At 49.0% G+C, this 25,630-nt stretch overlaps 1 protein-coding gene across 2 annotated transcripts in view; it reads left to right on the forward strand.

The window, feature by feature from the left end:
• The window catches only part of FBXO11 (F-box protein 11), a 911,561-nt gene that overhangs the window by 401,485 nt on the left and 484,446 nt on the right, over window positions 1-25,630 (forward strand). For both annotated transcript variants that reach the window (XM_069608416.1, XM_069608415.1), the window contains exons 15-16: window positions 434-556; window positions 658-743. In XM_069608416.1, coding sequence (XP_069464517.1) covers window positions 434-556; window positions 658-743 — 209 coding nt within the window. The remainder of the gene's footprint in view (window positions 1-433; window positions 557-657; window positions 744-25,630) is intronic.

Below are 25,630 nucleotides of genomic sequence, written 5' to 3' on the forward strand. Positions count from 1 at the left end.
CCTACTATCTCATGTAACATTTTTATGTTACCCTACCATTGTGTTTTTCTACTGCAGGCTGAACCCTCAGTAGCAGTACAGCACCAATGGTTGACCGTTTTGTCAAGATGGCCCCAGTTTTCTTTTTCGCCATTTTCTGTTTGTGAGGTCTTCCTTGGGGTTTACTCTGTGCGTTGAGACAGGTTTGAGCCCTTTGTTTGTCTTGCCTTTGGTGGGCTTCAGCCCTGAAGCCCGCCCTGGCTCCAGTGTGTCTAGAAGGACAGGAGGTGAGGAAATGTCCCATAACTCCTCTGTCCTTTGTCTCTAGGAGTGCCTGAACGAAACTAGTCCTGATTTGCTGGCTGGCTGTCCTGAAATTAAATGTTAATTTTTGTTCAGAGTAACCTTTCCAATATGTGTGCATTAAACATGCTTCATTATTTTCTCTATGTAGCATGAAAAGGGACAAGGTGTTATTGAGGAAAATGAAGTATACAGTAACACACTGGCTGGAGTCTGGGTGACGACAGGAAGCACGCCAGTACTGAGGAGAAACCGAATACACAGTGGAAAGCAGGTTGGTTTATGCTTGCTTAATGCCATGTGGCAACCTTATTTTTACAAATCTTAGCTTAGTTTTTCTTGTCAAGTGACACATTTTGTTTCAATGTTCATCAGGTTGGAGTTTATTTTTATGACAATGGACATGGAGTACTTGAAGACAATGACATCTATAATCATATGTACTCGGGAGTTCAAATAAGGTAAACTCATTTTCTGTATTACAATTTGTTGAGAAAGATCTTCTGTTCTTAACGCCTGATTTCTATTGGCCAACAATTCATTGTTTGTCTGCTTATACAAGATATATTGTTTTCCTGCCCCCACCCTGCCTTCAATCAGGAGAGTGTTCAGATTAAGGTGTCAAGCTATTTACAACTCTTCCATCACAATTCTGTTGGGGTACTTTTTTCTTTTCTGCACCAGGCATTTGTTGTAGTTCAAAACAGAACTTGGTGGTATTACCGGGTAATCACTTAAAAATAAGTATGCCGGTGGACAAGCAATACGTGTGCTGCCCTGCCCACGAGTTGTGCATCAATAATGCAGACGTGGAGGTGGTTTAGTGTTCAGGGGGAAGTTTTTGTTTGCACGTGTACTGGGCACACTACCTACAATAGGAAGAGATGAGTTCAATTGCCTCGAATGTGAAGAGGAGTGGGGTTTCTGGAGGCATAGGTAGGGAGGGGTGTCTGAAAAGGTGATGGATGTGCCCGAAAAGAGCACAAAACAAAAAAATGCCAGCAGCCTAGAATCCCACCGTTGTTGTTTACAGGCATTGGCACAAAAGGACAAGGTGCAGCATTCAGACCGGTTTAAGGACACTAGCATAGAGTGCAGCCTTGTGTGCATACAGCTTTCAAGTATATGTAAACTTGTTTCGGAGGCTTGTGGATCTGCCTACAATCACATTATTTGCATAGGCCGACATCTAGTGGTTGATGCAGAGTATTGAATGACGTTTTTGTAATACTATCCCCAGTGACATGTATTGTACCCATTATCTTTCACGCAGCTAGGTCCTCTGATTGTTTATCTCCGCCATCGTGGTCGGTTGCTCTATGCGGAGTATCTGGCTTACGAGCCTTTACGTAATATTGATCAAGTATTCAGTTTTCTAATGTTTGTGAATCTGCTTAGAATCACATGCTGTGCATATAGTTCAACATCTAGTGGAACTCGCAGAGTATTGCATCTTTCTTTTGAAGCTCGAAAAGGACGTTGGCATGGGCGTGACTGTAACACTATCCCTAAACGGATGTGTAGTGTACCCAATATTCCTCACTCCTCGAGGTCCCACCAGATCATTTTTTTCCACCAACCTAGTTGGCCGCTTATGCAGAGCTTGTAAGAGTTTTATATTGCTAAAGCTTATTTCCACGGCCTACGGTCGTCTAGTCACTCAGACGACCTTCGACTGCTTCGTGGGTTTGCTGCTGCCGGCCACATCTACAACTGCTCGACGAATGACGACCGCATGGCCTCAGCCCTCCAGTCAGGCCCTTACAGTAGGGAGAGTGGGGCCCTGGGTTTTTATTCCTCTCTGAGAATGTATTTCCTTCACCCCTCTCTCTTCTTGGTTTGGCTGCCGCTACCCTCTGCTATGGAGAAGACTCTCTATAAATTCTGCCCGTTGTGTAACGGCAAGTTTCCTTGGAAGGACACTGATTGCTGATGCAATCAGTGGCTTCCTCGGGCCCCGAGTGCTCATGCAAGGCCTGCAAGCTCTTTCGACTGAAGACGTTGAAAGACAGGCGGACTAAACGGTGGGCAGCCTACGCCATGCAGGCTGAAGGCCTTTTCCCCCCGTTGGCACCGCCTCTTCGGACGACTAGGAATCTGTCTGCAGTCATGGCTCCGATTTGGAAGCCATCGACCTCTCAGCAGAGCCTGTGTTCTCCGAGATGCCCGGCCCGATAGACAGGCCACTGGCATTGTTATGGGGGAATCGCACCACAGGGACAATGGCAGCCACGCACCATGTGTACAAAAGCACACAACCCCTAAAGTCTCTTCAACGGAGTGGCAGCCCTTCTCAGGGCCCAGGGTCACCATGTCTATCCATTCCTAGACGACCCGCTCGTCAGGGCGAGTTTCCCAGAGGCAGTCCATCACACCTCCTCCACCCTCAGGAATATGCTACACGAATTGGGATTTACAATCAATCTTAAGAAGTCACAGCTAGAGCCTACGCAGAACCGAACGTTCCTGGGCCTCATCTGGGATAGAAGCTCAGAGAGAGTTTTTCCCTCGGAGGAGAAGATCACAGCCATCAGGAGGGCCACGGGTCTTTTTCTCAGCAGTGACCTCAGCATGGTGGTATCTGCACCTCTTGGGTATCTTGGTGGGATGTCTAGTGGCAGTGCCATACACAAAGCTCAAAATGAGACGATTGCAACTGCACCTCGCAGCCTCATGGAGTCAGGAGCAGGGTTCCTCCCTCTCTCCAGCAGAACCTTGTCTGGTGGAGCACGGACTGCAATTTGAGGCTAGGCAAGCCCTTCAGGCATCCAACACAGCAGGACTCTTCCTTGGAGGGCTGGGGAGCCACCCTTGACAGCGACAGCATCCATTGAATTTGGTTGCTTCAGGAACAGCAGGCCCATATTAATTGGCTAGAGCTGAAGGCGATCTGTCTTGCTCTCAAGGCCTTTCTTCCGTTAATTGGTGTCAAGATGATCCTCATTCAAACGGATAACTCCACCACCATGTATTACATCAACAAGCAGGGTGGCACCAGGTCTCCTCCCGTATGGAACTTGGCAGTCAGCATTTGGGAGTGGGCCCTGGAAAACAACATGCACTTGAGGGCAATCCACCTCCCGGGCAGTCCAACCTGGAAGAGGACAGGCTCAGCAAGACTGGGTGCGGACTACTAAGAGTGGAAGTCCTTTAGGGTATCTTCAACAGATGGGGTCATCCTCAGGTGGATCTTTTTGCCACCTGGTCCAACAGGAGGTGCCCCAAGTTCGCGTCCTGGCAGGGGCTCTATGGGCGATGCAATGCAGATACAATGGCACAACATGACCTTGTATGCCTTCCCTCCCACTCCCCTGATCCACAGGGTAATCTGCAAGATCAGTGAGGCCCGGCACCTCCGTGTCATCCTGATAGCTCTGTGGTGGCCTGCGAGGCCATGGTTCTCACAACTACTCAGCCTGTCAGAACAGGCCCTGGTGCACCTTCCGCTGGGCCCAGCTCACCTTCTCACAGCCAGAACCCCCCTCCCCCCCAAGAGGTTAGCCCTTGCTGTGTGGTTCCTGAACAGGTCAGATTAATGCATCTGCATCTGTCACAGGCTAACCTAGACATCATGCAGGGCGCTAGGAGCGACGCGACTAGGAGCCAGTACAAGAGCAAGTGGGCTAGATTTTGTCACTGGGCAGAATCAAAGGCAGTCGATCCTTTGATTTGCATCTTGGACGACATGTGTTAGGGCGAATTCTCAGAAATGTGCAAATTCCCTTCTATCATAGAGACCCCCAGCTCTTTTGCTGCACTTTAGGACTTCTCATTTTTATCCTGAAGAATACAATACCTTTTCCCCCACTCCCTCATGCTTTTAAAAAAAAAAAAAATTATATTTGAAAACTGTTTCTTTTGGTTTTGCAGTCTAACAAGCTCCATGGGCATCATCTTTTTGCATTTACACATAGCACCCTCAGTGCAGTGTCAGAGAAATCCTTTTGATTTCTGCTAAGGTTTAAATACCTTCTCTTGGCTGACTACTGTTTCCAAGTGTAGTAAAGTGAAATTGACTTTACTGATATATTCCACTTTATAGACCCAGCACACACTGTTACAACAGGGTGCTGGAGGGGTTACTTGGTATCCCCTGTGTCTAACTTCTCGTGTAACATTTTTATGTTACCCTTTCTACAATTAATGGATGGTGGCAGTGGTTTACTTTTTCCTACCATTTTTACCGCGGGCTGTGTTCGGAGCTGCAGTATGGCACCCAAGGTTGCCCATTTTGTCAAAATGGCCCCAGTCGTCTTTTTTCGCCATTTCTTGTTGGAAAGATCCTTTTTGAGATTTACTCTGCACGCCAAACCAGGTTTGTTCCATTTGTTCATTTTGTCTTTGGCGGGTTTCACTGGTGAAGCCTGCATCTGGCTCCTGCGTGTCTGGCAGGGCAGGAAGCGAGGGAGGTGCCCGAAACTCCTTGTGCTTAGTCTCCTTGGTTACAGGAATGCTCCCAAAGGTGATTGGCTGGCTGGCTGGCTGTCCTTGCAGGACAGCCACCCTGCTGTGTGAGTGGCAGCTAGGCTACAAATGGATGGGAGAAACTTGCATAAAAGGTGAGGTATTTTGCAGGGAAGGCAGTGTCGACCACTGGACAAAGGAACTGAAGAAAGAAATGAAGAGAAATTTGCTGCACCTCGGTTTGCCCGATGAAGCTCTGCTGCAGTGCTGAAGCTCCCATTAAGACATTGACTAGAGAAGTCCGGAAAGGACGACTTCGCCCCTTGGTGGGACCAATCGACCCAAAGTCTAACTCGACTGAAACCCCTCTCTGCTGGCTGTAATTCCATTGCTGCTACAGGAACCGAGTGATAAGGTACAGGGACACCAGAATCGAGTGCATCGTTTTTAAGCCGAACCCGAGCTCCAGGAAGATCCTCCGGACTCTCTCGAAGCAGGGCTGACCAAGCCTGAGCCACCTGAACAGAGTGCTGGACCCCAGAAGCAAGGAAAGTCCACAAGGTATCAAAGAACCACGGTGGTACTATTTGCAACTAGCTGAAACCGCAAATTTGAGGGGATTGGGTCCTCGGACATATTCCATAACTATGACATGTAATCACCACAGCTGTGCTGCTTTGGAAAATCTTCGGCGTCTGCGTCCTGCGTCGATGTCGATACACCGCCCTCGAGGACCACCTCTGACGGCTGACGTCACTGGATGTTATAAGTAGGACGCACAACGCCCGTAGCCTCAGTTCCGTTTTTTCTGCGAACGTGTTTGCTTCGGAGATCTCGGTGCGCCTTGACTCTTTGGAGTTCTTGTTCTTTCTCGGTTCTTCAAACCTGTTTGGTATTGTGAAGTCTTTCTTCGTGAAGATGTCTACCTCGTCTTCCACACCGTGTCTGGGCTTTAAGAAGTGCCGGGACTGTGGGTCCAAGATGTCAGTTACGGACTCGCACAACGCCTGCCTCTGGTGCCTCGGGGAGACCCATGACACGGATGACTGTGTCGACTGCCATTCGCTCACTTCTAAAGCCTTGCGGGAGGGCAAGAAGAAGTTATCGGTAGGTAAGATGTCCAAGCCCCGGAAGTCGAGGTCTGCAGGGCTTTCGACGGACGATTCGAGAGGTGACTCTCTGCGTCGTCGGAAGTCCAGTGGGTCTCGGTCCCGGAGTCGGTCTCGCCACTCCTCTGCCTCTTCGAGGCACTCCCGGAAGCGCCGTCATCGGTCGCCTTCCCCGTCCTCTTACGAGGACTCAGCCCGTCGGCGGGTCGCTTACCCCACCGAGCATGCAACGCCGGAGGAAAGGGCTTCCTTCGGGAAGAAAATGTTGGCGATTCTCCAATCGTCGGGCACTGGTCCGTACGCGCCTCCGAGTAGGGTCGGTCGAGAGACACCGCTCGCACGCCTTCGGGCTCGGGTGGTCGTCACGATTCGCGGGAGAGGTCCCGCTCGGACAAGGGGAATCGTTCTCGTCATGCCCGGTCCAGGTCCCAGTCCTCGATGCGCTCGACCGCGTGAACCTGTGGTGTCTTCAAGGAAGACGTTGACGCTGGTGGCGCCGAGGTCGTGGACGGACTCTTTCGAGGCCCCGCCTTCGAAGAAGTCGTCGATGCCATCGGCGCCCCGGCTGTCAAGGGACACGCTCGGGGCCCTGGCCTCGAGGACGGTGTCGGCGCCATCGATGCTGTCGGCGCCGCGTTCGACGCCGATTCACTCGCCACCTTTCGAGGCTGTTTCGGCAGGGGTTCACCGGGGCGCGGTGGAACCGCCTAAGAAGGCTCTGGCAAAGGCCAAGCATGGCTTTGTTCCACATTCTGTGCCTTCTTTCCGCCAGCTTGAGTTTATTTCAGAGGTGGATGAGGGCTCTGATGATGGCATGGTTCCGGATACGGTACCGGACAAGATTTTCTCGGGCCATAGCCAAATTGAAGACCTGCGGCAATCCCTGCACGATGCCAGTGGGCTGGACACCCCTCCGGGGGTGGAGTTTTGTAGGCCTGAGCCTGGCACTCATGCCGACTCCTCGTACCGGCGCCATATGTCCAGGGTCGAGTACTTGGGATGGTCTGCTCCCCCAGGGGATTTTCTTCAGGGTGACCTTACAGATATCCTCGACCAAGGTGCACCAACTGACCCAGTACACAGAGGAGGGTGGCTGTGGCTTGGACTGCTCCGGAGAGTCTCCCGGCAGTGGGCAAGTCTTTGCCGCGAAAATACTGCCCAGCCAGTACCGACCCCTGCTACTTGACCAAGCACCCCACTCCGGAGAGTTTGGTGGTGCAGGCGGCTATGCCCCCGACAAAGCAGGCGTCGTATCCTACCATCCCTCCTGATGGGGACGACAAGCGTTTTGATGGCTGGGCAAAGAAAGTGTTTTCTTCAGAGGGTATGGCGGTTCAGGCGGCCAACTCCATATGTGCCTTGTCGCGTTTCACGCACACTCTGTGGAACTGTTTCCTTAGCGGCTGCACATATTCCCGAAGGGGACGAACGGGATGGTTTCATTGCCATGGTTCAGGATGGCAAGGATGCCATGTGTGAGGCCGTTTAGTCGGGTTTGGACATGGCAGATTGCGTCAGCCGGTCCATGGCGGCGGGCACTGTGATACGCAGGTTTGCATGGTTGCGGAAGTCTGGGTTTGCTCCTGATGTGCAGGCCCGGCTCCTCAACATGCCCTTTGACGGGGAACATCTTTTTGGCAGCAAGGTGACGAGAGCCTTAAGAGGTTGCAGACCTCCAAAGCTGCAGCGAAGTCGTTGGGCACTGCAGTTCGCCAACTTCCGCCTTTTCGTCCTAGGGGAAAGCAATGGATGGGAGGTTCCTTTCGTTATTACTCATCCTTTGGTAAAGCGAGAGGAGCTGCCAGTCAAAGGGGCCACCGTAGGATTGCCAGAGGTGGAAAACAAGGTACTCGAGGTGCCAAGGCCGCTCGTGCTGTTGCCTCTTTGCCCTCAGGCAACGCCGCAGCCGCTTCAGCTCAGTCATGAGGCCATGTCCCATGGTTTGCCGGTTGGGGGAAGGCTGGCACAGCATCTTGCAGAGTGGCACGCCATTACTTCAGATGTGTGGGTTCTGGAGATCATAACCCATGGCTACTGTCTTCCTTTCCGGCAGAGGCCTCGAGACAATCCACCAGGAAATCTCTTTGAAGAGTCCGGATCCGCTCCTTGCGCAGGAAATTCAATCCCTGCTGGAGAAAGGCGCCATAGAACTGGTGCCTGTAGCGGAGAGGAACAAGGGATGGTATTCCCCTTATTTTTTGATTTCCAAGAAAGACGGGGGTTTGAGACCCATCATGGACTTGCGCGGGTTGAACTCAGAAAGGACAAGTTCAAGATGGTTACTCTCTCTCAATTCCTCCAGGCCCTTCAACTCCACGAATGGTTGGTGTCTCTCGACCTCAAGGACGTTTATTTTCATGTGCCAATACATCCAAACCACAAGAAGTACCTGAGGTTCGCGGTTGGCGACTCGCACTTTCAGTTTCGGGTATCGTTCAGATTGACCTCCGCCCCGAGGGTCTTCACCAAGCTCATGGTAGTGGTGGCAGCGCACCTCAGGAAAGGGGGGATTCATAGACACCCCTACCTGGACGATTGGTTGATCAGGGCGCGCTCTGCCGAGCATGTCCTGGATCATCTGTCAGTCACCTGCCACTCCTTCCACAAACTGGGCTTCTCCCTCAACTTAAAGAAGTCCAATTTGACACCAACTCGGAGGCTCCAGTACATCGGAGCTGTGCTCGACACGTCCCTGGGGCAGTGTTTTTCTCCCCAGGTGAGGGCTCTTCACATTCAGCAGATGGTGCACAAGTTTCAGCTTGCCCATAGTCTCCTGGCGTTCGAGTTCTTGAGATTGCTCGGCCTCATGGCATCCTGCATTCTTCTGGTGCCAGTGGCCAGGTTGCGGATGAGATCTTTGCAATGGGCACTCAAGCTCCAGTGGTCTCAGTCCTCTGGCAGGTTGTCGGATCCTGTTCAGGTGCCGTCTTCGGTCACCCAGGACCTTCTGTGGTGGGCTGTCGAAGACAATCTGTTGAAGGGGGCTCCATTTTGGCTACCCTGGCCGGAGGTGACGATCGTGACGGACGCATCCCTCATGGGATGGGGAGCTCATGCCAACGAGTTGACAGTCAGCGGTCGTTGGTCTCCGTCGGAGTCCAGACTCCATATCAATCTGTTGGAGCTGACGGCCGTCAGGCTAGCCCTGAAGGCTTTTCTGCCGACTCTGCGAGGGAAGAATGTACTGATCCTGACGGACAAAACAGTGGCCATGCACTACCTCAACAAAAAAGGGGGGGCAGGGTCACTTCCTCTGTGCAGGGAGGCGATGCAGTTCTGGTTCTGGGCAATCCAGCAGGAAGTTTCGATCTCGGCAGCTCATCTGGCCAGAGACGAAAACGAGACGGCGGACGCTCCGAGCAGGCAGAGCGCGATCTCTCACGAGCTGGCTCAGGAGATTCTCCTGGAGATCTTCGCCCTTTGGGGGACCCCTCAAGTGGATCTCTTCGCCTCCAGTGTCAACAGGAAGTGCGAGAGGTTCTGCTCGCGGGAATTTCCTCCAAAAGGAGCCTTAGGAGACGCATTTGTGGTGGAGTAGTCATTCCCACTGCTGTACGCGTTTCCTCCAGTCCCCGTCATCCCGCAAGTACTGCAGAGGTTCGGTTCCCAGATGATCCTCATTGCTCCGGCGTGGGCCCGGAGGACGTGGTACCCGGACCTTCTCGATTCGTCCATCTGCCCTCCACGTCGTCTTCCCTACCGAGACGATCTGCTCTCACGGGAGGGGCGTCGGGTTCTCCATCCAGAGGTCAGATCCCTCAACCTTCACGCTTGGTTTATGAAAGGTTGAGGTATAAGGATTGGGACATCCCTGAAGACGTGATGGAGGTGTTGCTCTCGGTCAGACGGCCCGCAACAAAGTCCCTGTACTGTTGCTGTTGGCGTAAGTTCTGCGACTGGTGCAGAGTTAAGAATGTGGATCCTTTTTCATGTGACATTCCCATGGTTCTGTCTTTTTTGCTTTCTTTGGCCCACAGGGGCTTGCAAGTGGGTACCGTTAAAGGTTACCTGGCGGCGCTGTCCATATATAAGCGCTCGTCTGAAGAATGTTCCTATTTTAAAATTCCTTTAATTTCTCAGTTTCTGAAAGGGCTCACTAATGTTTTCCCTCCGTCACCTTTCCATGTGCCCGGTTAGGATTTGAACCTTGTTCTCAAGTTTCTGATGGGTGCTCCGTTTGAGCCTTTGCATTCTTGCCCATTGAGACTGTTAACTCTTAAAACTGTCTTTTTGGTTGCGGTCACTTCCGCTCGCAGAGTGAGTGAGTTACAGGCACTTTCAGTTAAGCCACCCTTCACTGTGTTTCATAAGGACAGGGTTGTCCTTAGAGTTCGTCCTTCCTTTCTTCCGAAGGTGGTGTCGGAATTTCTTTTAGGCCAGAAGGTTGTTCTTCCAGCGTTTTATCCTCCTCCACATCCTCCTCCACATCCTGGTAAGGAAGAGGAGAGGATACATAGGCTTGATCCTAGGAGAGCATTAAACTTTTATATTTCATGCATGTCCCGGGTCAGAGTGGATGATCAACTCTTCATTGGTTAGGCTGGAAAGCGTTTGGGACAAGGTGCGACGAAGCAGACCTGGTCTTGCTGGATTATTCTGGCTATCTCTGTGTTACCGCTTGGCGGGTAAGGACCCACCGGTCGGTTTGCGGGCCCATTCTACCAGGGTTATGGCTGCCTCTACTGCCCTACATAGGGGTGTTCCTTTTCGTAACATCTGTGATACAGCCACCTGGGCTTCGGTACATACTTTTGTACGTCACTACTCCCTCGATTCCATCCGTGGGCAGGATCTGGCCTTTGGCAAGGCGGTCCTTTACTCCGCAATTTGATTGGGCATTCTAAATTTCAATTTTCTAAATTCTTTTCCCACCTCCTTGCATTGGTACTGCTTTGGGAGTCTGTCATACATATGGAATACGTCGGAGGACCCAATCCCCTCGAAGAACAAGTTACTCTCTTACCTGGTAACGTTCTTTCGATGGGATGGTCCGACGACGTATTCCATATCGCTCCCTCTCTGCCTTCCCTGCTACAGAATTTCTTATGCGATTGCAGCTTACGTTTCCGCAAGGCTTTGTGTGTCAGCCTGGCAGTAGACTGGTGCCACACGTTCTGGGAAAAAACTAAAACTGAGGCTACGGGTGTCGTGCGTCCTTCTTATAACATCCAGTGACGTCGGCTGTCGGAGGAGGTCCTCGACGTCATCGACGCAGGACGCAGACGCTGAAGATTTTCTGAAGCAGCACAGCTGTGGTGATTACATGTCATAGATATGGAATACGTCGTCAGACCATCCCATCGAAAGAACGTTATACGGTAAGAGCGTAACTTGTTCTTCTCTAGCATGGTGTCTGCCATGGATTCACATGCTCATGCATATTCTCTGTGGTCAGGCTGCTAATCCTTGGTAAAGAAAAATCAGTTAGTTTCATTTCTGAACTGTCTTTCTCCTAACAACCAATCACTGGTCTCTGGGTCATACTGCCCCCAGCCAATGACTGCCCTTTACCTAAGCCCCGCCTCTGGCAGCGATTTTTTATTGCACGTTCAAGTGTTGGGAGTCTTCGTGCTGGGCTCTCGAGCTTTTACTACGTTTTCTGCTTTTTCTAAGAGTTCTACTCTATTTTTTTCGGTCAATCGAGCCTCACGCTCCATCGATGTAGCTTCCGATTAACGGGGACCCGTTTATCGGATTCTTCGGCGCCCCTCAAGGGCGAATTTCGTTGAGTTTTTTTTGTGGAGGATTCCAGAAAATTCTTCAAGGCCTACGCCGCGTGGACATATCTGATGAGAAGGAGGACTCTGTGCCTCTTTTCAAGATTTTTTCCAGCTGCGGCCTGCGGATTGTCTTTTTCGGATGATGGACATTCCCTATGCCTTTACTTCCTGCACTCGGACCCGACGCACGTGGACGAAACTGTGTGTTTTGTCAGGAGATGGTGTCCCGCACGCTGAAGGATCGGCACAGGCGGCTCAAGGAGTGGCTGCAGGCCAAGGCCCCTGCTCTGGGTGAGTGCCGGCAGCATGCCTCCCTTGCCCAGAAGAAAGTTGAGCAGTCTTCTAAGACCTTTGAAGACGCCCTTCCTGTGGGGGTCCAACAAAAGGTGAAGCACAGCGAGTCCACTGTCACCGGAAGCGCCGCTGCAACAGGCTCCTCTGCGGCCATGGCGAGTACAGCGTCTCCAGCGGTTTCGATCACTAGCCAATGCTCAGGCTCTTCAACCAAGAGGAATTTGCACCATCCGGGCAAACTCTTGGAGAAGACCCAGACAGGCCCTCCAGAGAAGGCCAAGGGCGAGTGAGGCTCGGACCCTCCCCCTAAGGTGAAGGCCGCGGGCTCGACCAAGGCCGTGAAGGCCCAGGTACATCTGACAAAGGCCCAACCTTCCACCGAAGGAGTGGTGGCGTCCCTCACGAAGGCCACCATGGCGGATCCGCAGTGCACGGCCGGAAGGCAAGAGTATCCCTGCCTGCCAGGAGGGAGTCCTCTTTTTCAGCCCATCGAAAAGACGCCAGAGAAGGTGATGCCTATCATTTCACTGAAACAGTCTCTCCCTTGGTCGCAGAGAAGGGGGGGGGGAACGGTAGCCTTCCCAGGGCACTGATATCTCCTCAGAGGAGGAGTTAACCAAACTCCGGACCTTCCAAGAGGAACGATGCATCAAGAGCAGGTCGCAAACACCTTCTCCTCCGTCGCAACAGCAGCCACCTGGAGACATCTTGGTGGACATTCTCAGTGCCTTGCCTACCCTATGCTCAGAGATCCGGACGAGGATGCCCATTGCGCCGATGACCCCTCCCTCGGCATCCATACCGTCAGCGGAACCTCCAGCCAAGAAGAGGAAAGTTCACCCTACGCCTCCTTGCCACACCTCGCCTCACTCTCTCCATGGGTCCTCCGTTGGAGACTATGCATTCAGCGCCACTGAATTTCTGTCGTGGAAAACAGCTTTTCCTGTGGCCATCACCTCTCCACGATGAGTGGGAGAGATCCAGGCCCTCTCTTGTAAACCATCTTATTTGACATTCCATGAGACGAGTGTAGTGCTGCAGAAGCACCCCTCATTTATGCCCAAGGTGCCATCGGTCTTTCATCTAAACAAGCTCTTGGTGTTACCTGTATTCTTCCCGACTCCTTCCTCGCCGGCTGAAAGGACTTTGCACTCACTGGATGTGGCTAGAGCGTGAAGTTCTATGTGGACTGCATAAAGAGTTTTCAGAAGACGTCACAACTTTTTGTGAACTTTGGCCCCGTGAACCATGGGAAGACCCTCTCCAAGGCTTCCATTTCCAGGTAGCTCTCCGGCTGCGTCATCCGTTGTCACCGGTTGGCAAACTGACTGTTGCTTGGCTGTCCAAGAGCCCATTCGACCAGAGCGATCGCTGCAACTACGGCGTTCCTATCTGGTGTTCCCCTGCTTGACATCTGCAGGGCTGCTACGTGGAGGTCGACGCACACCTTCACGAAGTTCTACTGCATCAATAGGGATACCAGGGAGAAGTCCAGATTCGGCCAAGCAGTGCTGCGCAACCTGTTTGCTTGAAGGTGAGCCTGGTGAGAAGGTAAGAGATGCGTAATGCTGAGCCTTGCCACCTCCCATGGTTGTGCATGTGTGTACTGCTATGTATTCTTTATTCATGAGCATGTGAATCCATGCCAGACCCCATGCTGGAGAACAACAGTTAAGTGATTTGTTCCATGTCGCTGATCTGAATTGCGCCCGTTGCTGCTGCCGACCTTCAAATCGTAGTGCAGGAGTACCCAGATGTCCTCCCTCTTTTCCCCACGACTGAGGCCCAGGAACAACAGGCTGTGCAGGAACTACAACAGGAACAGAAGCCGGCTGTGTAACCATTAGCTTCAGACCTTAGGTGCTGTGAACTAAGGGGTACTTACTACTTGTGTGTGTAGCTTGCTTGCTCTCAGCTTGTGACCCAACAATGATTTCTTGTACAACAAAACTCTCTTTAACATTGTGCAAGACTTTTACCTACCTTCAAGAAGTGCCTCAGCTCCCCTAGACGTTGCTCAAGTGACATTGGCTGTCCTGGCTTCCTGAAGACTCTTCTTAACTTCTGACTTTGTGTTTAACTGTCCCTCCTCAAAAGTCATCCATACCTTACTTGTATAGCTGGGAAGGGTTAATCTACATTGCATTGGGAGGGGCGGAGGGGGAGGGGGCGAGGTTCAAAACTGCTTACCTTTTTTGAGAAACTTGTTAACCATTGCTTCCTTCCCTGACCTTTTCTTTTTTGCCACAACTTCAATATTACCATTTAAGTGTGAAAAGTGATATATTAATGTCCAGTGTCCCAGCTATTGAAGTCACCTCCAGGTGTAGGAATATCTGTGTGCCATCCCAAAATGGTATCTACTTACACTCCTTCGGTTCAATAAAATATTTTTAAGTGTATTTTTATTGTTGCCAATTGCTCCCTTCTAAAGAAGGCTTATTTTAAAACACTGTTAAATTAATAAATAATTATTTAATCAAGAAACCTTGAGTATACGTTTATTTGAATACTTGTCACTGTGAAACTCTGTTGCAACCCTACAGCTCACATTGACCCCTCTTGAGATGAGCCTGGCCGCTCAGTCACACTACCAACTTGTGTAGTACAGGCATATAGCAAAGGTTGGGTTACCTTTTGCCAAGAGAACTAGGCTGGTGTCGTCTCCCACAGGGTTACTGCATACAATCTTACCTGACAACGTGCTATCCTTCTCAGCACACCTTGCACACTCATGTGTGCAAGTAGACACATTCCGCATCATCGTAGCATATAGGAATTTGGAGGAGGTGGTATTTTCATCCTCCAACCCAGGCTCTACCCACCTATCAAGAAGCCAGACCCTGTGTGGGACCTCAATTTAATTTTGGGTGCCTTGGTGCATAAACCATTCGAGCCAGTGGCTTCTGCAGACGTCGGGCGTGTCGCCATTAAGACAGCCCTCTTGATGGGTCCTAGGTCTGCACGCAGGGTCAGTGAAATCCAGGCACTGGTGGCTTCAGAGCCCTATGCTACCTTGGAAGTGGTCCTTAGAACTCATCCTGCATTCTTACTTAAGTTAGTCTCCTCGTTTCACCTCAATGAGGAGATAGTGCTACCTACATTCTTCGCGGACCCCAAGGACGAGGCACATAGGGTTCTGCACTGTCTAGATGTCAGGCATGCTTTAAAATTTGACCTGGACAGAACCAAGAGCTTCCGCAAATCGAAGGCTCTTTGTCGCCTTCGGTGGATCAGGGCCAGGCTATCAAGCTTCCAAGGACTTCATAGCAAGATGGATGGTTGAGGCCATCAAGAGTCTTATGAGGGGTAGCACAAACCCCTCCTGGCAAATATGCATGCCCACGCTATGTGGGCCAAGGCCTCTGCTGTGGCTTTTCAGAGGCATGTTGCGTGGCAGGTCATCAGTAAGGCGGCTTCGTGGGCCACGCCTTCGTCGGACGCAGCATTTGGTCAGGCAGTTTTGAGAAACTTGTTTTCTTAGGAGGGTCACCTCTCCACCCTGGGGCTAAAGGGAAAAGTGCAGTACATGGGAAAATAAAATAACAAGATAAATAAAAAAACGTCCGGCTGGTGGCAAGTGCAGGGTGAGTGCAGACATAAGCGCTGGTGGGGCGGACTGTAGGGATACAGAAAACAGTCCCCAGGTGCAGGGGTTGCCAGGGAGGCAGTGCAGGCATGCAACAAGCAGAAGGGTGGCCAGGTAACCAGTGCAGTCTCAGTATCAGCCTGGAATTCAGCAGGGGAGAGAGGGAGAGAAAACAGAAGCAAAGAGCAAGGTTTTAAAGTGCTTTCAGAACTGAAGATGGCTCTCCTCAAGTTTCAGGGAGGCCGGGAGGCTGTTCCAGATGGAGGCTCCAGCCGAAGAGAGCGATCTACCACCGACTTGTTGCTTGGAGAAGCGACTGACCCTGAGGGAGTTGGAGGCGGATGAGCGAAGAGCTCAAGAAGGAAGATATTTAGGAAGAGTGAGTTTAAGGTATTGAGGCCTCAGGCCCCAGAAGGCCTTGTGGACGATGCAGAGGGTTTTGAACGTAATCCTCACAATAACTGGCAGCCAGTGCAGAGATTTCAGTCCTGGAGAGATACGTTCCCTGGGCTGGAGGCCAAGGACAAGTCTCACAGTCCTGTTCTGGATGAGTTGCAGAGGGCGGAGAGTAGAAGCAGGCAGATTTAGAAAGAGGCTGTTGCAATAGTCAAGCCTAGAGAGAACCAGAGCTCTGGAGACAGTGAGCTTCTGGGGGGGGGAAGGAGAGCAAAGGAAGAATACCTCTGAGGAGGTGCACCTGGTAGTGTGACTTCTTAGAGATGTCCGAGATGTGGGAAGAGAAGGAGAATGTGGAGTCGAAGATGACCTTGAGGTTTTTAGCCTTGCAGGTGGGAGCAGGAAGAGGGCCAAGAGAGGCCGGCCAGAGAACTACAGGAAAGGAGGGAGTGGGTGAGCCTATGAGGAGAATCTCAGTCTTACTGGCATTAAGGCAGAGGTCATTGGCGGCACACCACTCCTGGATAGCAGACAGACCGAGATGAGGGACGGAGAAGAGGTGGCCGAAGGTAGCCTGAAAATGAGCTGTGTCATCCGCATAGCACTGAAAGTTGGGGCAGAGAGCGACAATGCGTGGGCAAGGAGTGCCAGGTATTGGATGAACAGCCAGGGAGAGAGGTTAGACCCCTGGGGGACACCACAGGTAGAGAAAAAGATAGCAGAGAGGAAGGTCCCAAGTTGGACCTGGGAGGGTCGGTCAGAGAGGAAGGAATGACTAACATACTCCTAGTCCATAGTCCCCTTTCCTCCATATGTCCCAACATCCTCTCCCTTAATAAAACTGGTGTCATTAGGCAATGATAATGTTGTCGACGCGTCAAATGGGACTGAAGAGTGGCACTAGTGGGCGGAGTCAGGGGAGTTCATGCTCCCAGGGCCACGCCCACGCGCACCTTGAAATTTAAAGGGGAATACGATTTTTTTTTTCTGGTGAAAAAGGTTGTCTCCCGTCCCTAGCGAGGGACGCCCATACAGTATGGAGGAAAGGGGGGACTATGGACTAGGAGTTTGTTAGTCATTACGGTGAGTAAATTATAATTTACTTATTCAGTTTCAGGAATAATATAGTTCTACCAACAACGTTAAAAGTACTTTGCAACATATGTAACTTATTCTTCTTTCAGGAATGATAGTTACACCAACATTACTTTTCAGAATAGTGGAGCACAATTCTAAGGTAAGCAAGAACTTATGAATTACTTTTCAGAGGGGCGCTATGTACTTCATAGATAATTAAGAACTCTGTATAGACATTTAGAATCACAATAAGCTATTCAAGGTGAGTAAAACCCTATTGGTAATAAACTCTTCGACTTATTCTATTTCAGGAATATGTAGTTATATCAATGTTACTTTTCAGAAGAGTGGAAATCAATACTAAGGTAAGCATGCATTCTAGCAGACTTTTAAGAAAGGCAGTAAGCAGTTTGAGGTAAGCAAAACCTAATGTTATACTTATACTTTTAGAATGGCAGTATGCTATTCAAGGTGAGTAAAACCCTATCAGTAATTGTTAGGTAAGACTTTATGCAGTCACACTGTGTGAGACTACACAACACTTATCTGCGTGGTATTAGGTAACCCACCTTTTGGTATAGTTCTGTACTACACAAGTTGGGCAACCAGGCCTATCTCAATAGGGGTTAAGGTTTGCTCTAATGCTGTACAATTGAAATCTGTAAATACAAGTAGCCAAGTAACACTTACACTCAAGGTTTTAGTTTATAAATAGTTCTTTAATTAATGTCAAGTTTTAAATAAGCATTCTTTAAAAAGGCAATTTGTGTAATAATGTAAATCTACTTTAAAATTAATTTTCAGAATCAAGACCAGTTAGTGGATGTTTGGATATGCTTCTTATACAATTCCTAAACCCTGAGGTGACTTCAATCACAAGGACAGGAATGGCATTTATATATCACAGTAGTTATACAGATTCTTAGGTTTCAGAAAGGAAAGGTTAGGGAAGGAAAAAGGTTAGACAGTTTCTCAGGATATGTGATGACAACTGCAGCTTCCAAAGAAATCTAGATAAGCCTTTCCAAGCAGTAAGTCTACAATAAGCTACCCCCCATGAGGGACAAAGTCAATGGACTAGAAGATCCTTGAGGGTGCCAGGACAGCCAAAGTCAATTGGTACAGTCTATGGATCTGTTGCACATTAAATCAAAGTCTTCCACAAAGTTAGTTAGTTTGTAGAAAAATCACTTGTAGGGTCCCAAGCTGTTAAGCCTGTGAAAAGAGATTTGGAATCGACTCTAAAAGGTAAGCCACTGCAATTCCCAACTGATGCACACAACTAAAAGGCATTAAGGTAAGTACCCCAAGCCTAAACAGTACCTCTGGTTTGAAGAAGAGTGGTCCAGGAGGTTGCTACAGCGGTGCAGACCCTATTCTGGGGCCTCAGTCATGAGGACAAGAGGGAGGACGTCTGGAGGGCTCCTGCGGCAGTTCTTGGGAGGACGTTGGCAGCTATGGGCTCTTTTCAGTTCAGCTGCACTTCGCGATTTCAGCACTTACCAAACAGCACTGTCACGGATCTCCGATACTGGTTGGGCTTCCTTCACTCCTTGGTTCCTGCACTCTGGTGAGGGGATAAGGGATCTGGTTGTCTTGCTTCTAGATGGTCCTTGGGAGACTCCTGGAGCTTCTAGCCAGATTTGTTACTGCTTCAGCCGTTTGACTCAACTACGGATACTCAACCCCTGGCATTGGGCTTCCGAAGCAACGGAGAGGCACAGCAAGTCGGGGATGGTGGTCCAGTGGAGTTCGTCTGAGCTGGTTGGTCCCACTAACCCAAGGGGAGAAGTCGTCCCGTCAGGAGCTTCTCTGTCAAGGTGTAAAAGGAGTTCAGCACTGCATCAGGGCTTCACTGGGCAATTCAAAGGGTCCAGGAGGTTGCAGCAAGCTTCGTTCACGGTGTCTTCAGGTGTTTCTCCCAGTGGTCAACTCTGCCTCTAGTCCCAAACCCTCACCTTTTAAGCAGATTTCTTCCATTCATGCACAGCCTAGGTTGTCAATCGCACAGCCAGCCAGCCAATCAGGACTAGTTGCATTCAGGCATTCCATGAGACAAAGGACAGGGGCGTTTCAGCAACCTCCCTCACATCCTGTCCTTCCTTTTAAAAAAAAAAAAAAAAAAAAAATAAAAATTAAAAATTATATGGATTATTACAAACCTTTCAAATATGATTACATCTTCACAGTTTAGACAGCGTAACATGAAGTTTCCACTCAGCAGATTACATTTTTACTCCATAGTTTCCAGTCCCTTTACTTGTACACTTTCCTTTTCAAAATTATAATTTTTTCCTTCCACAATGTCTAAAAAGAAGGTAAGAGCAAAAGTTAATTTTCTTTCTGTCTCATCAAACAAGATTTGCCACCAATCGTCAGCATTTAAAAAGGGTCTTTTTGTGATCAAGTCTCCAAGACAGCTTGTTCTTTCCTTTCTAAGGGCTGTGCATAGCAAAGTAAGGTGTTTTAAAGATTCCTCACATAGTCCACAGATCTTTGTCAAGTTTTTATTTTTCTGCCATAAACTTTTTCACTCTTGTGTCTTAAGTAGATTCAGTTTAAATTTAAAAAACAACTCTCGTCGACAAGACTGGAAATAGTTTTATATCATTTGGAATTTCATTATATGCTCATTTTTTATAGGGTACATTTTCCATCAATTTATGAGTTCTCCTTTTGTCTTCTGTTGCTATTCAGTCGCTTCTCCATAGGTATTTTTTCACCAAATTTGGGTTGGTATGTAGGGTTTCAATGTCAGTGTCAAGATTCTTCAAGATCATCTTACAACTCTCTACCCAAGATGTTGGAACATTTTGTTCATTGGCGTTTTCAATGTTTCGTAAGATCTGAAATTGGACGGGTGCGTTTGTTAGTCATTTTAGAATAAAGATTTCAGCTTTCAGTTTTCCCATACGATTCATTGTGTGTTCTACTTCCATTTCATCATGTAAAGGCATGCTGCCTAAACTAATGTTTAAACTAAACTTCTTAGTAGTCATGACAGGCTGTTGTGCTGCGTGTATTACGTCTAGATTGACGGCAGGTTCTACTATTTCACAGTCGTGCTGTTCAGTTGTTGCATCTTTCCACATGGTGATACGAGGAATCCTGTGTAGTAAACGATCACAATCACTATGGGCTTGGGCTTGGTACTGGGTTTGATAGTGGGCTTGATACTGTGACTGTGAACTCGGCGCTCTACTAGCCGCAAAGGTAGTCAAATTAGTCAGATTAAATGTCATTTGGTTACTCACTTGCTGCTTGTTGTCCGTTTGAAGCGCACTGAGTGAGCTTTTTTCCTCCAGGCACATAGTTCCCTTGCACAGTTCCAGTCTGGTGAGAGGGATTCGAACCAGCAAGGGGGCCTGCATGTGAGTCAGATGATTTGCCCCTGGACCGCCTCACACTGGGTTTGTTGGATTTATTGGTCTGTTGTATAATTTCGGGACCCATGGCTCCCCAGGTCTCCACAGACTCCAAGAGAATCTGCAGACTCCGCGGCTGCTCCGCGGTGAGTCTGGGTATTTGAAGGAATAGGCCGCCTTCAGCAAGGGAAAGAGAAGAGGCACTGGTCACTCCAAGAGACTCTGCAGACTCCGCCTGTCCTTCCAGACACACTGGAGCCAGAGGTGGGCTTCAGGGCTGAAGCCCTCCAAAGGCAAGACAAAGGGCTCAAACCTGTCTCAATGCACAGAGTAAAACCCAAGAAAGACCTCTCAAACAGAAAATGGCGACAAGGGCCATTTTGACAAAATGGTCCCCCATGGGTGCTGTACTGCAGCTGAGGGTTCAGCCTGCGGTAAAAAAAACATAGTGGTAGGAAAAATTAAAACATTGCCACAAGCCTTTTAAAGTAGTGAGGGTAACATACAAATGTTACATGAGAGAGTAGTATACAGGGCTACAAGGTAACCCCCAAGCACTCCACATAAGATTGGGTGTGCTGGACCTACAGGTAAGTAAAGTCAATTTCACTTTACTACTCTTGGGAACAGTAGTTTACCCACGAGAAGGTAAAAAACACGAAAGTGCTTACCTGTTTGAGAAACTTGTTAACCATTGTTTCCTTCCCTAACCGTTTCCTTTCTGCCACAACTTCAGTATTACCATTTAAGTTTGAAAAGTGATATGTTAATGTCCACAATGTCCTAACTATTAGTCACCTCAGGGTGTAGGAATATCTGTGTGCCATCCCAAAAGGGTATCTACCTTATTGAACTGAAGTGTATTTTGAAGTGCATTTTTATTGTTGCCAATTTCTCCCTTCTACAGAAGGCTTATTATAAAACGGACTGTTGATTAAATAATTATATATTAATTTAAGAAACCTTGAGTATGTGTTATTTGAATACTTGTCACTGTGAAACTCTGTTGCCACTTTACAGCTCACATTCACCCCTCTAGAGATCAGCCTTGCTACTCAGTCACTCTACCAATGTGTTTAGTACAGGCCTATTGCAAGTGGACAAGGCTGGTGTACGGTTACTACATACAACCTTGCCTAACAGTGACCTTTGGGCACAAGGCCCCATTCAACATAGGGTGTATTGTCTTCATTCTTGTGAACTGTTTTTTCTTTACTGCATAATTACTCACCTTCTTTTCGAGTGTTAAAGTGAATTGTATGCGTTTCTACAAACCAAAGGTGGCTGCATATATGTTTTGTAAATGAGTGTTGTGTGATATTGTTCTACTGTGTTTTTGGGACTATAATGGAGTATTTTTTGTACTTAACTGTCAAAGCTGAATCATTGTGTAATTCACGGTGTGGACTCATTGTGGACCCCTGTCCACACACTCACTCCTGAGACTAAGCATTGACCACTCTCCATGCTTACTTTGACTGAGTTTGGCTAACCTCTGAGTTCTCCTGTTTACTGTAACTAGGGCGGCCTCCTGAGATGTGTTCAACAGGCCATATTTTAGAAAACCATCTCAACACAAGGTAGCCCACGAGAGAGTTGGTCAGCCCACCGGGGAGTCCAAGAACACTTCCAAATGCTCAGAAGAGCAGGATCCTCGAAGGTGTTGACCATGTAGTCACACAAAGCTTAGCTGGGTGCAGGAAGGTATGCTGAGCCACTTCAGGAGTCTTCTTTGGATCTTCAGCAGGTTGTGCTGCTTCTAGGGATTCTTGGCTCCAGGGATGATCTGCCGAAACGGCTGCAGAGGTACTCTTTAGTTTTTAATTTTCTTTAATCAGAATCTGAGCTGGAAGCAAAGGCATGCCCACCCATGGTTAGGCACTCTGCTACATTCAAACAGTCAGTAGTTGTCCATTTGGGGACAACTACTGGTTTCACATTTGCCTCACACCTAGACTTTCTGGCACCACGGATGTGGATTGGGATTTAACAATGCCACACTCGTATGTACGTACCACTAGCCCGTGAAAGCAGCAGCTTTCCGTGCAAGTGCATGACCCTGCTGGGTGACTGACAGCTAGGCTGGAATGAATGGGAGAAACCTGCATAAAAGGCGAAGCTTTTTGGCTTGGAAGGCAGAGTTGACCACTGGACAAAGGAATCTTAAAAAAAGAACTTTAAGAGTACGCCTGCTGCAACTCCTGGACCGTTGGTTTGCCCGGTGAAGCTCTGCTGAAATGCCTATTTCGTATTGATTAGAGAAGCCCTGCAAGGACGTCTCCTCCCCCTGAGTTGGTGGGACCAATCAACTCCAAAGTAAGCCGCCTGGAAATCCTCTCGCAACTGGTTGAAATTCCACTGCACTTGCTGCTGGAACCGAATAGCGAGGGAGAGGAACACCAGATCGTGTGCATTGCTTTCAAGTTGGCCAAGACGTCCAGGAAGATACTCCAGACTCCCAGGAAGCAGGACTGGCCGAGCCTGAGCCACCTCAACAGAGTGCTGGACCCGAGATGCAAGGAAAGCCCATCTCGACAGCCAAGAACTGCAGTGTTGCTATTTGCGGTAGACATGAGGAGCTGAAACACCGAAGTGCCAGTTGTTTGAAGATTGGAGGATGCGGTTGGTAACAGTCCCGTTGTAGTGCAGGAGTCCCCAGATGTCCTCCCTCTTGTCCCCACAACTGAGGCCCAGGAACAGCAGGATCTGCAGAGCTGCACAGGAATTGAAGTCTTCTGCTGCCTTTTTTCTTTAACCTAAAGGTACTATACAGTCTAAAACAACTTGCCTCTTGTTGTGCAACTGCACTTAATCTCTGTTGGTGAGACCTGTTGTGGTTGGTCTGTAGAGTTGCTGATGGCTTCTTTACTTAAAGTCTAAACAGCTTTTGCACTGCTTTGAATTCTTCTTTTCTACAGAGACTTCTAAAACATTGTGTAAGACTTTTACTTACTTGCAAGAAGTGCTTCAGCTCACCTAGACTTTTGCCCAATTGACTTTGGCCTAGCCTGGCTCCCTGAATGACTTTTCTGCCCTCTAACCAAAATTACTTACCTGCTTCAGAATAGTTGTGTGATCTCTTGTTCTGTTCTAATAACCTTTTTCTTTGCCAGACTCTTAAATCTGATTCTAAATGCAAACAGTGGTATATTAATGTCCACAGTGTACTAGTTACTAGAGTCACCTGAGGGTGTAGGAAGTGTCTGCGTGCCATCCCAAAAGGGTACTTGCTGATTTAGGAACATTAAGTGTGTGGATTTTGGGGTGTATTTGTGTGTTACTAGTATATATTGCCACCTTCTGAAGAACGCTTACTCGAACTGACTGTTACATTAATAAATGTTTAGCCAAGAAACCTTGTGTGGAAGAGTTTATTTGAATACTTGTCACTGTGAATCGCTGTCTAACTCCCCTACAGCTGACATTGACCCCTCTTGAGATAAGCCTGTCTGCTCAACACGCTACCAACCTGTGTAGTACAGACTTATACCAAAGGTTGGGTTCCTATTTCCAGGAGGTCAGGTTTGTTGGAGTGCACCCAAAGGGTACTGCATATAATCTTGCCTAACATGGACCTACATAGGAAAACGGGTAAGTACATTTAATTTCACTTTACTACTCTTGGGAACAGTAGTTTACTGAAGAGAATATGTTAAACCTTAAGAGAAATCCAGAGAACTTCTCTGTGGCTCTTAAGGAGTTTGTACTATGGAGTTTTGTCAGACTCCAAAAACAAAGAAAGCACAGCGTCCAAATCGGGTAAAAAAAAGTACACGAGAGTGAGAAAAAGGTTGGTCTCACTCCAGGATAAAAATTAAAAGTCCTAAAGTACAGCAGAAGAGCTGGGGGTTTCTAAGGTTGAAGGGAATTGGCACAGAAATGAGAATAGACAAACTGTTAGGGAGAAAACTCCCAGATGTTTTCCACTGTTCACTATAACTAGGGTAGCCTCCTAACTCTGTCCCCCATGCTAGAGTTTAGCAATCAATTCGTCTCCAGCATATGGGGCCTGGCATGGATTAACATGCTCATGAATATTCCCTGTCATCCGGCCAGGAATCCTCAGTAAAAATAAAACGGTTTCACTTTCGTTTGTAAACTTTCTCCTAAAAACCAATCGATGAACTCTGGGGTCATACTGCCCCAGCCAATGACTGCCCTCTCCCTAAGCCCCATCTCTGGTAGCCATCTTCAGATTTTTAGCACACATTCAAGTGTTGGGAGTCCCCGTGTTTCGCTCTTCGAGCTTGGTGTTTTTTGCATTCTTTTTTTGGTAGGAAAACCCTGTTTTTGGTTCACTCGAGCCAGTGTGCTCCATCGTTTATCCATCCGATTTAACAGGGACCCGTTTTACGGCATCTTTAATCGGCCCTCAAGGGCAGAAATCGTTGAGTATTTCTTCTTGGAAGTTTCCAGAAGTCCATCAGGCCTTCACCGTGATGGATCATGTCGGTGGAGGACAGAGCTTCCTTCTTCAAGCTGTGCACCAGCTGTGGTTTGTGGAATGTTTTCAGGGACGACAAGCATTCCCAGTGCCTGTATTGTCTACACCCAACGCAGAAGGAAGAAGATTGTAAGATCTGCCGTGGCTTCTCCAAGCGCACGATGAAGGATTGACAAGTCCGGCTGGCGACGTGGCTCAAGGCCAAGGCCTCTACCCCGTGTCATCCATAGGGGCATGCCTCATTGGGATCCAGTCAGCCAGAGCAGGCTTCGAAGTCCTTTGAGGTTGCTCCATCCGTGGGGGCCCAAGACGAGGCCAAGCACTGTGAGTCTGCTTCCGCCGGGGTGGCGCGCAATCGGGTCCCACGACGATCAGGGCAAGTTAATAATCATCATCAGCCTCAATCTCCAACCATCGCTCCAGCTCTTCATGTAAGAGAAAGTCAGCTACCCCGGGGAAGCTGCGAGAGAAACTGAAGAAGGCCAAACAGGACAAGGTGTCCGTCCTGCCAGCTAAGGCCCAGGTGGTTACGACCAAGTCTTCCTCTTCCATCGAGATGGTTGCTGCGCCCTCTCAAAGGCGAAAGGGGCTGACCCGGTCCAGGGTGGCGCTCCCTCCCCGGTGGGATGCTTTGGCCAATCCAGTGGAGAAGACTCCAGCGAAGAGAATGCCGGACCCCGGCCCGAAGCAGACCCCTCAGGACCCGAAGAAATGGGGGGGTCATGGGAGGACTACAGGGCACAGATATTTGTTTTTCTGATGAGGAAGACGTTTCTGTCCACACCATCCTAGAGGAGATGAGTGACGACAAGAATGTCAACGGATCACACGCCGGAGGCCACGATGAGGTAGGCGACGTCGACATAGGTGCTGGGCCCAGTGACCCTATGCCCCAGAGACCTGTCGCAGGATATTCTCTCAACCCTCCACACACTGGTGTCGGAGATTCA

This window comes from Ambystoma mexicanum, chromosome 4q (assembly GCF_040938575.1).
Source record: "Ambystoma mexicanum isolate Mex_15411 chromosome 4q, UKY_AmexF1_1, whole genome shotgun sequence".
NCBI classification, from domain to species: Eukaryota; Metazoa; Chordata; class Amphibia; order Caudata; family Ambystomatidae; genus Ambystoma; species Ambystoma mexicanum.